General features: G+C 38.0%; 1 protein-coding gene across 1 annotated transcript in view; it reads left to right on the top strand.

Annotated features, from left to right (window-relative positions):
- LOC139763424 (uncharacterized) overlaps positions 1-9818 on the top strand; it is a 143964-nt gene extending 134146 nt beyond the window's left edge. Inside the window, exon 24 of the mRNA XM_071689456.1 lies at positions 5803-9818. Within this exon, the coding sequence (XP_071545557.1) occupies positions 5803-5898 (96 nt within the window). The 3' untranslated portion in view covers positions 5899-9818. The remainder of the gene's footprint in view (positions 1-5802) is intronic.
- The last annotated feature ends 3174 nt before the right edge of the window (positions 9819-12992 follow it).

Below are 12992 nucleotides of genomic sequence, written 5' to 3'. Positions count from 1 at the left end.
CCCTCCACCTCCGACACATATATCCTCTTGGTCAATCTTTCCTCACTCATTCTCTCCATGTGCCCAAACCACTTCAAAACACCCTCTTCTGCTCTCTCAACCACGCTCTTTTTATTTCCACACATCTCTCTTACCCTTACGTTACTCACTCGATCAAACCACCTCACACCACACATTGTCCTCAAACATCTCATTTCCAGCACATCCATCCTCCTGCGCACAACTCTATCCACAGCCCACGCCTCGCAACCATACAACATTGTTGGAACCACTATTCCTTCAAACATACCCATTTTTGCTTTCTGAGATAATGTTCTCGACTTCCACACATTCTTCAAGGCCCCCAGAATTTTCGCCCCCTCCCCCACCCTATGATCCACTTCCGCTTCCATGGTTCCATCCGCTGCCAGATCCACTCCCAGATATCTAAAACACTTCACCTCCTCCAGTTTTTCTCCATTCAAACTCACCTCCCAATTGACTTGACCCTCAACCCTACTGTACCTAATAACCTTGCTCTTATTCACATTTACTCTTAACTTTCTTCTTCCACACACTTTACCAAACTCAGTCACCAGCTTCTGCAGTTTCTCACATGACTCAGCCACCAGCGCTGTATCATCAGCGAACAACAACTGACTCACTTCCCAAGCTCTCTCATCCCCAACAGACTTCATACTTGCCCCTCTTTCCAAAACTCTTGCATTTACCTCCTTAACAACCCCATCCATAAACAAATTAAACAACCATGGAGACATCACACACCCCTGCCGCAAACCTACATTCACTGAGAACCAATCACTTTCCTCTCTTCCTACACGTACACATGCCTTACATCCTCGATAAAAACTTTTCACTGCTTCTAACAACTTTCCTCCCACACCATATATTCTTAATACCTTCCACAGAGCATCTCTATCAACTCTATCATATGCCTTCTCCAGATCCATAAATGCTACATACAAATCCATTTGTATATATATATATATATATATATATATATATATATATATATATATATATATATGTGTGTGTGTGTGTGTGTGTGTGTGTGGCGAGGTGGCGAGGTGGCGATGGGAATGAATAAAGGCAGACAGTGTGAATTGTGTGCATGGGTATATATGTATGTGTCTGTGTGTGTATATATATGTGTACATTGAGATGTATAGGTATGTATATTTGCGTGTGTGGACGTGTATGTATATACATGTGTATGGGGGTGGGTTGGGCCATTTCTTTCGTCTGTTTCCTTGCGCTACCTCGCAAATGCGGGAGACAGCGACAAAGCAAAATAAATAAATATAAATAGATATATATATATATACACACACAGACGTATACATATATACACTTGTACATAATTCATACTGTCTGCCCTTATTCATTCCCGTTGCCACCCTGCCACACATGAAATGACAACTCCCTCCCCCTGCATGTGTGCGAGGTAGCGCTAGGAAATGAGAACAAAGGCCACATTCGTTCACATTCAGTCTCTAGCTGTCATGTATAATGCACCGAAACCACAGCTCCCTTTCCACATCCAGGCCCCACAAAACTTTCCATGGTTTACCCCAGACATTTCACATGCCCTGGTTCAGGTCAAATATATATCAAAATATTTCATCAAGAATAGTTACATAAATGAAGACCAACATGGATTTGTGCCAGGAAGTATGCAAACCCAATTCTTAACCCATAATAATGACAGGGCTTTCCCCTACTTATGACCTATGCAGTTTACGACCATCCGTACATGCGAGCGAAAAACAAATATGAATAAGATGTGTATATGGTGAAATATTAACTAGAGAATCTTAGATAAAAGGTAAAAAGAAACTACAGAATCATACTAAGGCTGGTTAATAAAAACAAGATAATCATGATAGAAATTTAGTAGGACAAAAGAATACTGTACAGGTATACGAATTCTACATGCCATGCCGACGTGTGTCTGACTTATGTCCATTTTGTGATCCAGTCATTCGGTCAGAATGGAACTCAGACGTCCATTTTGTGATCCAGCCGTTCGGTCAGAATGGAACTCAGACGTATGTTCGGGGATATGTGTGTGTGTTATGAAAGTTAAATCCAAGAAAAAGGATGGATACTGTTTTTTCTTGCCTTTGCAAAAGCATTTGGCAAAGTAAATCAGATTTTGCTTGAGAAAGTAGCTAAACAAAGTTTAAGGGCAAGATAGGAAGGTGGATTGAAGAGTTTCTGACTGACAGAAAGTTCAGAGTAGTTGCAAATAGAACCATGTTTGAGGAGCTGGATGTCCCATCTGGGTGTTTGCTTCAGTACTCTTTGGAGAATATCATAAATCAACACCGAAGGAAAGGAGAACATAGTAAGGAGCCTTGCTGATGACCCCAGAGTAAACAAAACGATTGGATTGGAGATTGATCACATGGAGATACATAAAAGATGTACACACAGTTTACAAATGGGCAGAAGTAAACCTGCTGGAATTTTACAAAGATAGAGCAAATAAGTTATGGTATAAAGAAGGATTCATTAAAGGTACCCTATAAAGTCCCAAAAAAGGAAAGTGATTGAAATTTGGGCAAATGTAAAAGATTTGGTTGTTATCATAAACAAGAAACTGCATTTCAAAAAGAATATTGAGAAGATAAAAGCTATTGTCATGTGATGATTGGTATGATTCTGAGAACTTTCTTTACAAGAAATGGAGATGTAGTAATGAAAATTTGTATTGTATTTATAAGGAACAAAATTGAATACTGCTCTGTCATATGGTCACCAATAAGACACAGAGAAATAAAGAGAAAATTCAGAAGCACTTCACAAGGAAAATTGAGTGAAAGGAACGTATGAACTACTATGTAAGGCCAAAAGAACTGCAGGCATGTATAGCCTGAAAAGAGGACTGGAAAGATAAATGAAAATTTACACATGGCAACATACAGAAGGTGTAAAAGAAAATGTGTTACACCAGAAATAATCAGAAAGCCTCTCTACAGGGAAGATATAGAGTTAGTACGTCTTCAAAAATGCCAAGGAACATATGAAAAATATATCAGACAGAAATAAATGATAGCCCAGTGAGGAAGCTAGAGTGATTATTCAGGTTACTGCAATGAGAAATTTGAAACATGCATGGGATAAAGACAAACATTTAAAAAATACTTGACATCTGGTTGAAATCAGCCCCAGATGAACGAAGATGTTAACGGATATCTATGTTGCATCTCAGAGGAAGAGCTTTATTCATTGAGCAAGATGTGCTGTGAGTGCTTCATGTTAGTCCTGCCAATTTAGCTCATTAAACATGTAGGTAGATACACACACACACACACACACACACACACACACACACACGTACACTCTCCCTATCTTGAAACATCTTGTATGGTATTTCTACAGTTTTTTTTTCCTTGGACTGATATCACAGAGAGAGTATGTCTAATGCTAGAGAACATGTAGGACCATAATAATGTGCTGAGTGATATACTTAAATATTTCATTGTGAATGGAAAAGAATATTTAGAAAAAAATACTAAATTTTTTTCAAATCCTTCTTTATTGGGGAAAATTAATGTCAGTTTTTGGATTTCTACCCAAATTCTTGAGTCTCAGTATCACAAAACATTGTTCTCTAGTTATCCCCAGTATTGTATTGTACTTTATATTAAATCGCCTAGTGTGTGTATAAAGTCTGCAAAGAACTTTGTCTGCCTTCCCATTCTCTAAGGTGATGTCACACTTACAATTTTGGACCTTGTCATCACTCCTTGGCCTTATTACCACCTGCAGACATTTGGGCATGGAATTGGCAAGGTTGCTGAAGTATTTTATGTTCATATTTTGAGTCCATAGGTCCTTGATCTCCTGAATAGGGCAAGGCATTGGTGTGGTGTTGCAGGAAATACCCACCTGATTGTGCATTCTGAGCACCCAGTGCACCTAGAAACATCATGTGTACCAACATTTTCTTGCTTCCAGGTGTGAATTTGGGCTTTCTTCTTATAAAGGTAAGAGCCAACCATCTTGAATCACTAATGGAAGAAATATGGGGCTCAGAAATGAAATTCCCAAAATGAAGTAGCAGCCAGGAAGAGTAAAGAAAAAACATCTTTCCCTCAAGACAGCTTGAGGCACCCTGAGGCAGGTTGCTGGTACTTATACTGTTAGAAACACTAGTCTCGGTGACCAGATGTAGAATGATTTCACCCTGAGAGCATCATATGCTTTTACCCACAGTTAAACCTTATCTGTGTATTGCCTTTGAAAATTCATAGGTGGCAGACAATGTTTTTTTGCAGGTACTGTAACTGTTTGTATTTCTTGTATTGGCATTGTTGAAATACTGCTATTAAGTGAATATTTAACTGATATTTATGTATTATCAAAAACTCTAAATTGTACTATATTATTGGAAAAGCAATGGGAATAACCCTATGGAAAGTGTGGTTAGACCTCTTCTTGATGTTCCTCATTTGAATGGTACCTTTACCAGTTGACGAAGTTGTATCTGGACTTTTTATTTTCCATTCTATCAGTGATTCAGAGAAGCAGCGTCTGGGTAATTGGAACTTTGGTTTATATCTTTTTGACCAAACTGTCTTATATCATACTATTCCACAATATTATCCATGCACCTGTGAATGACTTCATCATACCACATAACCTTACATCTGTCTGTCTACCTTCCCAGTCTTATGATGTACCATTCCAAGAGACCGTCTTCCATGCACATGTTGAATGACATCATCATACCACATAACCATCTTGCATTTTTCTGTCTATCCACCTAATTCTAAATCTGATGTGCAGATTATCTTTTTTTTTTCTTCTTTTTTTTTCTTTCTTTTTTTTACATATGGCTTTCAAAGCTAAATTTCAGCCCTGGGACTAGTACTGTACTCCATGCAAGTTTCTTATATACTCTGTGCTTGAATTTTTTCATTCACCAGGGCTTTCCTTGTATCCCAGTTTTTCTTCCTGGTTTGACTGCTTTCAGCTTAAGTTTTCCTAATATCACTGCTTCTGATAAAGTTGATTGGACGGGTCTTTGGGAAGTTTTGGCTTTATGTGGTGTGCACAGAAGACTGGAGTATTTGCTAGTAGTCTTTATTACAGAAGGTGTGCATGTGCAAGAGCTAATGGTGATATGAGTGAGTATTAAAAAATAGCCATGGGAGTATTTCAAAGCTGTGGTATCATAATGGTTATTTGATATTTTTATGTATGGGACATTGCATGAAATGAAGACAAGGTTAGATGATTGTGGAGTGATCCTTAACCATAGAGAAATGGAGTAGATGTTGCTGCAGTTGTGTTTGCAGATGATGCTGTGATGGTAGTTGAATCAGACATGGGACAATGCATGAGGTGAAAGCAAGGATGGATGATTGTGGAGTGATACCGAACTATAGAGAAATGGAGTAGAAGCTGCTGCAGTTGTGTTTGCAGATGATGCTGTGATGGTAGTTAATTCAGACAGAGATTTGGATAGAATGGTGGACCATTTCAATAATGTGTACAGGAGGAGGATCCTCTGGAAGATATTAGTTTTTAAGAGGGAATGAAGGTCAGATTGTAAGGTCATTTGATTTAAACATTATGTGTTTATTAACCATTGTCAGGCTCATGTACACATGTAGGCTAGGTCATGATAATAAGTTAGAAGCATTCTTCAGTTGTTGGATGTGTAATAACTTCATACATCAGACATTAAGGATGACAGAATTATGATACGTGTTCATCTCTTTATGATGAAATAGAAAACAGCATTTTTTACAAACAGAAAATACAGAAGTAATTATCATATTTCTTTGACAGGTTCAAGCAGGTGGGCTGCCAGACCTCCCTGGTGGCAAAGTTTTAAGCTTGGAGGAAGTAGAGAGGTTGCAACAGACTCAGGCTGTTCCCAACTGAGCTTTTGACAGCCTTGACATGTGGCGAATCAACAGAGCATCAACCCTTTTTTCTAAATCTCGTTTCCAGCTGCCATCAAACTTTTTACCATGTAACTGATGCAGTTTGTCTGCTGCTTTACCGAAGGAGGTTTTGCATCTTCATGAGAACCTTTATTGCTCCTACAAAAGTACTCTGTTATGACAAGTGTTCCCTCAGAAAATGTAAGCATTTTGTTGTTTATGAGTGGTGGAGTGAAGTCCATGTTATGGTCAGCAAAATGCCATTATTTTATTTTTAAGTCATGATGAAATAATGTTGACATAAGTAAAGAACAGTTTAATGCAAAACAAGCATGAAGATATATATATTTATGAACTCGTAAGGAGCCGCCTTACAAAATCCTTTGTTGTCCCCTGTACCTGCTATTCTCTATTGGACAGAAAAAGCTGTTCTCACCAGTTAAATTGTGAGAGTATGAGCAGCACTTCAGTTGACTGTTGTTGAAAATGGATCTGTGTTCGTCATATAGTGCAGATGAGTCTGTACCTCATTATTAGATTTGCTTCAAGACACTTCAGTGCTGAGGCAGTTACTGTGAATATAATAGTGTTGTGATCAGTCAGAAAACACGTTCATTGTACAAATATACAGATGTGGACAAAAGTCCTAAATACATTTATAGTACCATAAAGGACAGATGATATAATAAGTGTTATCAGTGTTGACATTATGACTCTAGTGTATTATGAGATGACAAATGACATTGAAAATTATAATTTTTGAGAGTCCCATTCATCTCCCATCCTCTGTGCACCCCATAATTGGTGACCAGAAACACAGATGAGTGACGTCTGTGCCGTTTCAAGATACCACTATTTTATTTTTTCTTAGCAGTTACATGTAAGTCAAACAGTGATGAGGTGTTTATTATTTTTTTACAAAACCAAATGTTGAGTGTGATATTTATGTGCTTGCCACATACATTTATGTTTAAGTGTAAGACTGAAGGACGTAATAAAAATATTTTTGTAAAGATTGTAGTTCCTAAGGGATGCATTAATTGAAGAAATGCTGTTAGCAGCATAAATCCCTTTCTAAGTGTGCGTTGAAGAATGTGGAATAATGGTGCTTATGCTGGGACTTTGAATGTGTGAATGCATGTGTGTGTGCATGTTAAGAAACATTCTTCGTCACAGACAGGGACGCTGATGCAGAAATAGGTGAATAAAATGTCCTGCTTGCTAGATTTGTAAGTAAACCATTGTACAAAGCTGTGTTGTGTAGAAGAGAAGTATTTGTTCATGTGTTATTGTGTGTTTCATTTTTTCTAGCTCATAAAAGCTCAAATACTGTAGATACATTGTGATCATGGAGATTGAAACTTGGTTCACAGACCCAAGACCTGAACTCCCTGACCACATTGGATGTGCTGCGTGGTATGATTTGTTCAGATCATCGAATTTGGTTCTTGGGTTTTATGTTAATAGTTGTCATTTACAATCTAAAAATGAACCTAGTTTAAGCATTACCCAAGGGTCTTTGGCTGATGATTTGATGCGTGTGGTTTGTATGAATCGTATAATATATGTTGGGTGAATGAAATTGTGATTTAACCTGTACTTTGATGGATGAATACCATCATCGTATGTAGATCATTATTATTATTATTTTTTGATGTCCGTGCGATTTGTATTCAATTTTGATGTATTATTGATTCGCAAAGTGAGTATGACGTACATGCTTATGATATTGGCACATGCATTTAGTGCCCTATATAGAAACTGTGTTGCCAAGCAACACATTCTCAAATTCTGCCATGACCTGTGTTGACTGCTGTTTACTGGAAGTCTAGCCAGTTTATTGTTGTCTCATAGTATATATTGTCCCATATATGGTGACCGTCTACATTCCTCAACACAACCACCAGTGTCAGGTGAGCCATCCTGCCATGCCTTGCAGAAAGTCAGATGGCTTCCTTCTAATGAATACACTGTTATGGTGGGACTTCATACTTCCAATAGAAAAATTCACTCTGTCCCTCTTGAGCTCATTTTGAGAGACTTCAGTAAGGCTTTTTTATTTTCTTTCTTTTCTTTTCTTTTTCCCCTATTGCAAAAAATATAGCCTTACTAACATAAATGCCTCAATCTTAAAATTACTCTACAAAACATATAAGAAGACCACCAAGGGGCTATAACATTAACAAAATGTGGGGGTAAAGTTTTGTTATTACTAAACCTCCAGTTTTATGCATAGCTCAATTCACTTCTTTCAAGAGTTGTACCCCTGGCCTGGAGTGCAGTCTTATTTCAGAGCAACATTTACCAGAATAGTACATCTCATATCATTATTACTCAAATATTGTACTTGAAATAAGTTCATCATATCTGACATGTTACTGTTATTTATAGTTTTTATTGTCGACATCTTTATATTATATATTGATTTGTTTAATGTACTGAACCAGTTATTTCTTTTTTGATGTTATTAATGGTTCACCAGTGATGGACTTTATTATTATAGTAAGAGAATAACCCCAAGCATCAGGGTTTTAATGGTTCACGCACACACACACCCACACACACACACACACAAAAGAGAGAGAGAGAGTGAGAGGAGCTTCCATAGTATAGTGGTTAATGTTACAACCCACCAACCAATCTAACAGGCCCAGGTTCAAATCCAAGACAAGTCAGGTGGCTCACAGCCAACTTAACTGTTCATCCTTCCTCTGGTTGATGAATATGTGGCGTAAGCTGGGGTATGTGTATGTATAAGTAAGCTTAAGACATGGTAAATGAATAGGAAAGACACATACACATCACTTAAAAGACATGGCAACACAGGTGTAAAACTCTCTTATTGCTGTATAGGTAGTTTTCACAAACCCCTTTTTTATCCTCTGTCTCTCTGTCCTCAAAGTTAAGTTTTGATTTTGAATAAAGTTGGGGGAGTCTTTGAAAGTATTACAAAAAAGTTATTAATTTAGAGAGATGTATGATCATTACTGAGAAATGTTGAAATTGGATGAAAGACCCATCACTCCAGACCAGCTGCAACAGAGGAGACCATTACACTTCCTTAGGAGACCATAAGCCAGAAGATAGGAAATTCCTGGTAAAGACACTTCTTATGTGCTAGACTGTATTACATATTTAAGAGACATTGAAGAATCACTCATCTACTTAAAACATCAGTGTTATGATGTGTCACCAAGTGAATAACAAGTATCATAGTGATATATATATACTTATATAATTTTTTTCATACGTGTTTGCTATTTCGTACATGAGTGAGGTAGCATCAAGAACAAATGACTGAGCCTTAAAGGAAAAAATCCAAGCTTGGCTCCCTTCATTATTTATATGTGAAAATAAAATATGAAGCAAATTTCAGTGCAAAGAGTGAATATAATAGTGCTAAGTATATAATTCACTGGAAAATAGTGAAGTGTGGAATCTCGTAATGATAAATTTACTCCAGATCGAAGGTACGGTTGCATATGGGTACAGCTAGTGAAGGTGGAAGATATATGTAATTATTACTGTTGAACTCGAGTATAGAGTATACCAGTAATGTATCATCTGCAACTGTCATTACAAAAGGCAATATTACAGTTGAGACATGGGTATTAGTTCAGTAGAACATGCTTGTTCTGTACCAAAAGACAAAAAATTCTTTTGTACTAATATCGGTCTCTTCTCAGCTGCTGCTTTCTGCATGTAGCACTAACTACCATCAACACCACCACTGATTTGGTCTCTTACAGTGTACCTTCGGTCAGGCCTAATGTATCTTTAGAGGTACGTTAGTAATTGAATCATAATTTTGGTTTAGTTTATTGCATACCTTTCATCATGAAAAAAAAAAGAAAGAATAAGTTCAGTATTTCTTCTTTATTTTGAAATGCTAAAAAATAAATACCATCAGCAAATATTTATTGGCCTATCATTATCCTAGTAATTTGGAAGCCGCATAGAATGTTAATATGTAGGCTGTTGTGCAAATTAAAGGAGTGATTCTTGCTGTATCAAACCTTGCTGCTGCTGTAGGGAAATCATGTTACATAACTGTACTTTATGTAAGTGGAATAAATTCTGTATGTATTACATGGTTCATAACAGTGAAGGTTAATACTTGAACATAAAATGAAGTGTGTTGATTTTGGAAATGGGTTAACTTAACTAACCTACATATGCTAAATCAAAGGAGCTCAAAGGAATAGTGGGCCAATTCAGCAGTGTGTATAGGAGGAGGATACGGAAGGAAATAGAACATGTGGAAAATGTAAATGAGTATTGCATATTTAGGAGTAAAGTTCATTTAGGATAGTAATGGGAAAACCCAAGTTAGAGTTAGATTCATTCAAAGAAAAGGCACACTGAACTCTATTGCAAAAAAAAGAAAAAAAAAGTTTACAAGAAGCTTTCCTAATGGAGTACTTGTGCCAACTCTCATGCATGAATATAAAACCCAGTTTTTTGTAGGTCTGGATGGATCATAAATGAAAACAATGGAGATGAAGAACTTGCAAATTCAAAGCAGAAGTAGGAGGATAGAATGAAATGGAAGTACATGTCGATAAAATTGTTTTAGGGTAGGATCTTCCTTGTTGAGTGTCAGGTACTTGACAGGTTGGTCATGAATATAAAGAGAATAGTTATTATAGTTGACAGAACAAGGAAAGCCAGACTGAGAAGATGAAGTGAGAACAGAAGGGCCAGGAATATTTCCAGTGAAAATGTTATATAATTGATCAAGGATATGCATTGAGTGCATAAGTCTTGTTTCATTGACTTGCTGGACATGATGACTTGTGTAAAAGACTGCAGAGGCTGTATTTACCTGATCCACCCAATGAAAATAAGGCATGAATTTAATTGTTTATATATATAGAGAGAGAAAATATGCTCTCTCCAGATCCATAAATGCTGCATATAAATCGCTCTTTTTCTCTCTCCAGATCCATAAATGCTGCATATAAATCACTCTTTTTCTCTTAAGCTTCAGAGAAAACACACTGTTTCTCATCTGATGTTCCATGCATGCCACTACCCTTTCAATCACCACTATTCCATACAACTTAATGGGGACTGCGCAAACACTTATTCGAACTTTCACTTGTGTCCCTCTGCCATGATCCAAATGGCATTATAAAACATTCCACCAATACTCAATAACATTGTCATCTCATTTCATGAAAAATTCAACTGTGAAACCTTCTGCAGCAGTCATTTTGCAACATTTAGATTTTTCACTCAAGGCATTCACCATCTCTTCACCGAACCTCTTGCCATGACACTTACTTCACATAACTCTTCGTCCCAAACACCCCACGTCTCATACTCTACCACCTAACACATTCAGTGATCTTTAAAAGATTCCATCTCCTTATCTTTGCCAGTTACCACCTCCTAAAAACTGATGTTTTCATTTGCTCTGTTGTTCTCACACTATCCACCTCCTTCCAAAACGTTTTCTTTTTAGCCTCCAAGGAGTTTAGTGATGTTCACAGCCCCATCTATAATTTTACCCCTTTTATCAGCCCAACCACCTTTCATGTGACCCATGTCATTTCCTTTTAGTACAACTTCCAATTACTCTCACTCATTCTCTGCAGGTAATACCTATCCACCTCTTTCCTCTTTCACTAATAACTTCCTCATCCCGCAGCTTACTACCATTTCTCGTATGCTTACATACCACCACCTACATGCGACACACTCCAACCACACACGTTAGCACTGCTTACTTGAATACTTCCCATTCCTCACCCAGATCCTCAGTTTCATTTACTGTCACCTTCAACCATTCTTTTAATCAATCTCGCCTCACACGAGTCTCGCTTCCAACACTTCCTTTCAGTACCCTCTTGCCACCATATTTTCCGTCCCTAAAAACTTTACAAACTTTCAACATTGCCTAAACCAAGAAGTGATCAAATATCCCACCAGATGCCCCTCCCTCCTACCTCAGGACCTTTACAACTAAAACTTTCTCTATGGCACTCCTATAAAGTGGGACATAATCCAGTAATACCAGCCTACCATCAACACCACTCACCACATATATGATTATGTAAGAACCTTTTTTTTTTTTTTAAAAAAAAAAAGGTACTTCCACTCACCAATCCTTTTTTGAGCACAACTCCACAAACTAAGAGGATTTAAAATGGACGGAGTAAGGGAAGAGGCACTCTGGACTGAGATGGAATGATAAAGTGAAGGCTTTGGGTTGTCGTAGCTTTAACATTAAGGAGGAGAGGCGTTCACGAGACAAAATGAAATTCATGATCGGATGGGTATGTGGGAGGGGGACTTGCTGTGAATGAGCTGAACCAGTACTTACGAACAATAGAAAAACTACGTTGTAGTCCGTGGGGTTCAGTTGTAGATGGGCAGAGCCTCATCCATTCCCCCATTCACGGTCAGAGCCTCATCCATAACCCTCACCCATGGTCAAAGCCTCATCCATTTCCCTCTCCCATGGTCGGAGACTCGTCTTTTACCTAACCCCATGGACAGAGCGTCATTCATCCCCCTCAGCCTTGATTAGAGCCTCATTTGATACCTTTTATCCATTCCCAGAGCTTCATCCATCCACTTGACACATGGGCAAAGCCTCATCCATCCACCTTAACTTGACCTTTCAGCAACTACTGCTCTTATCTTGCCTCTCACACCCACTAGCTCTTCCCTTCCCTACACCACCTGACTCGCCTTCCCTTACACTGGATAACAATGGTCCATAACATACATCTAATAACACAGGCGGTAGTCAGTCTGTGACTGTGTGACGTGTAAAGGTTCGGCAGTGTCAACGACAGCCTTTGTGTCATCAGTGTGTGAAGAGGCTCCCCCAGTTGGATGTGTCCCCAGTATTGTAAAAATGTTGCAAGGACGCCTTTTCCATACACAGTTGTGCCTCCAAAGACGGGCAAGCAAGTGGGCAGAAAATATCAAAGTTATGAACACAATGAGAAAAATTTTTAGGTGCTCATCAGTGTCAAACCCAGTTATGGATTAACTTCCAAAGCCAAGGGCAATAAGTCCTTGATTAATATTAGACATAATTTCAAACGCGAATAATCCTGGAGAGCGTTCTTGAAATAG

The sequence above is a fragment of the Panulirus ornatus genome, chromosome 3 (genome assembly GCF_036320965.1).
Source record: "Panulirus ornatus isolate Po-2019 chromosome 3, ASM3632096v1, whole genome shotgun sequence".
Classification (NCBI taxonomy): domain Eukaryota; kingdom Metazoa; phylum Arthropoda; class Malacostraca; order Decapoda; family Palinuridae; genus Panulirus; species Panulirus ornatus.
The sequence above is the reverse complement of the archived record's forward strand: the minus strand, read 5'-3'. Positions and strand labels throughout refer to the sequence as shown.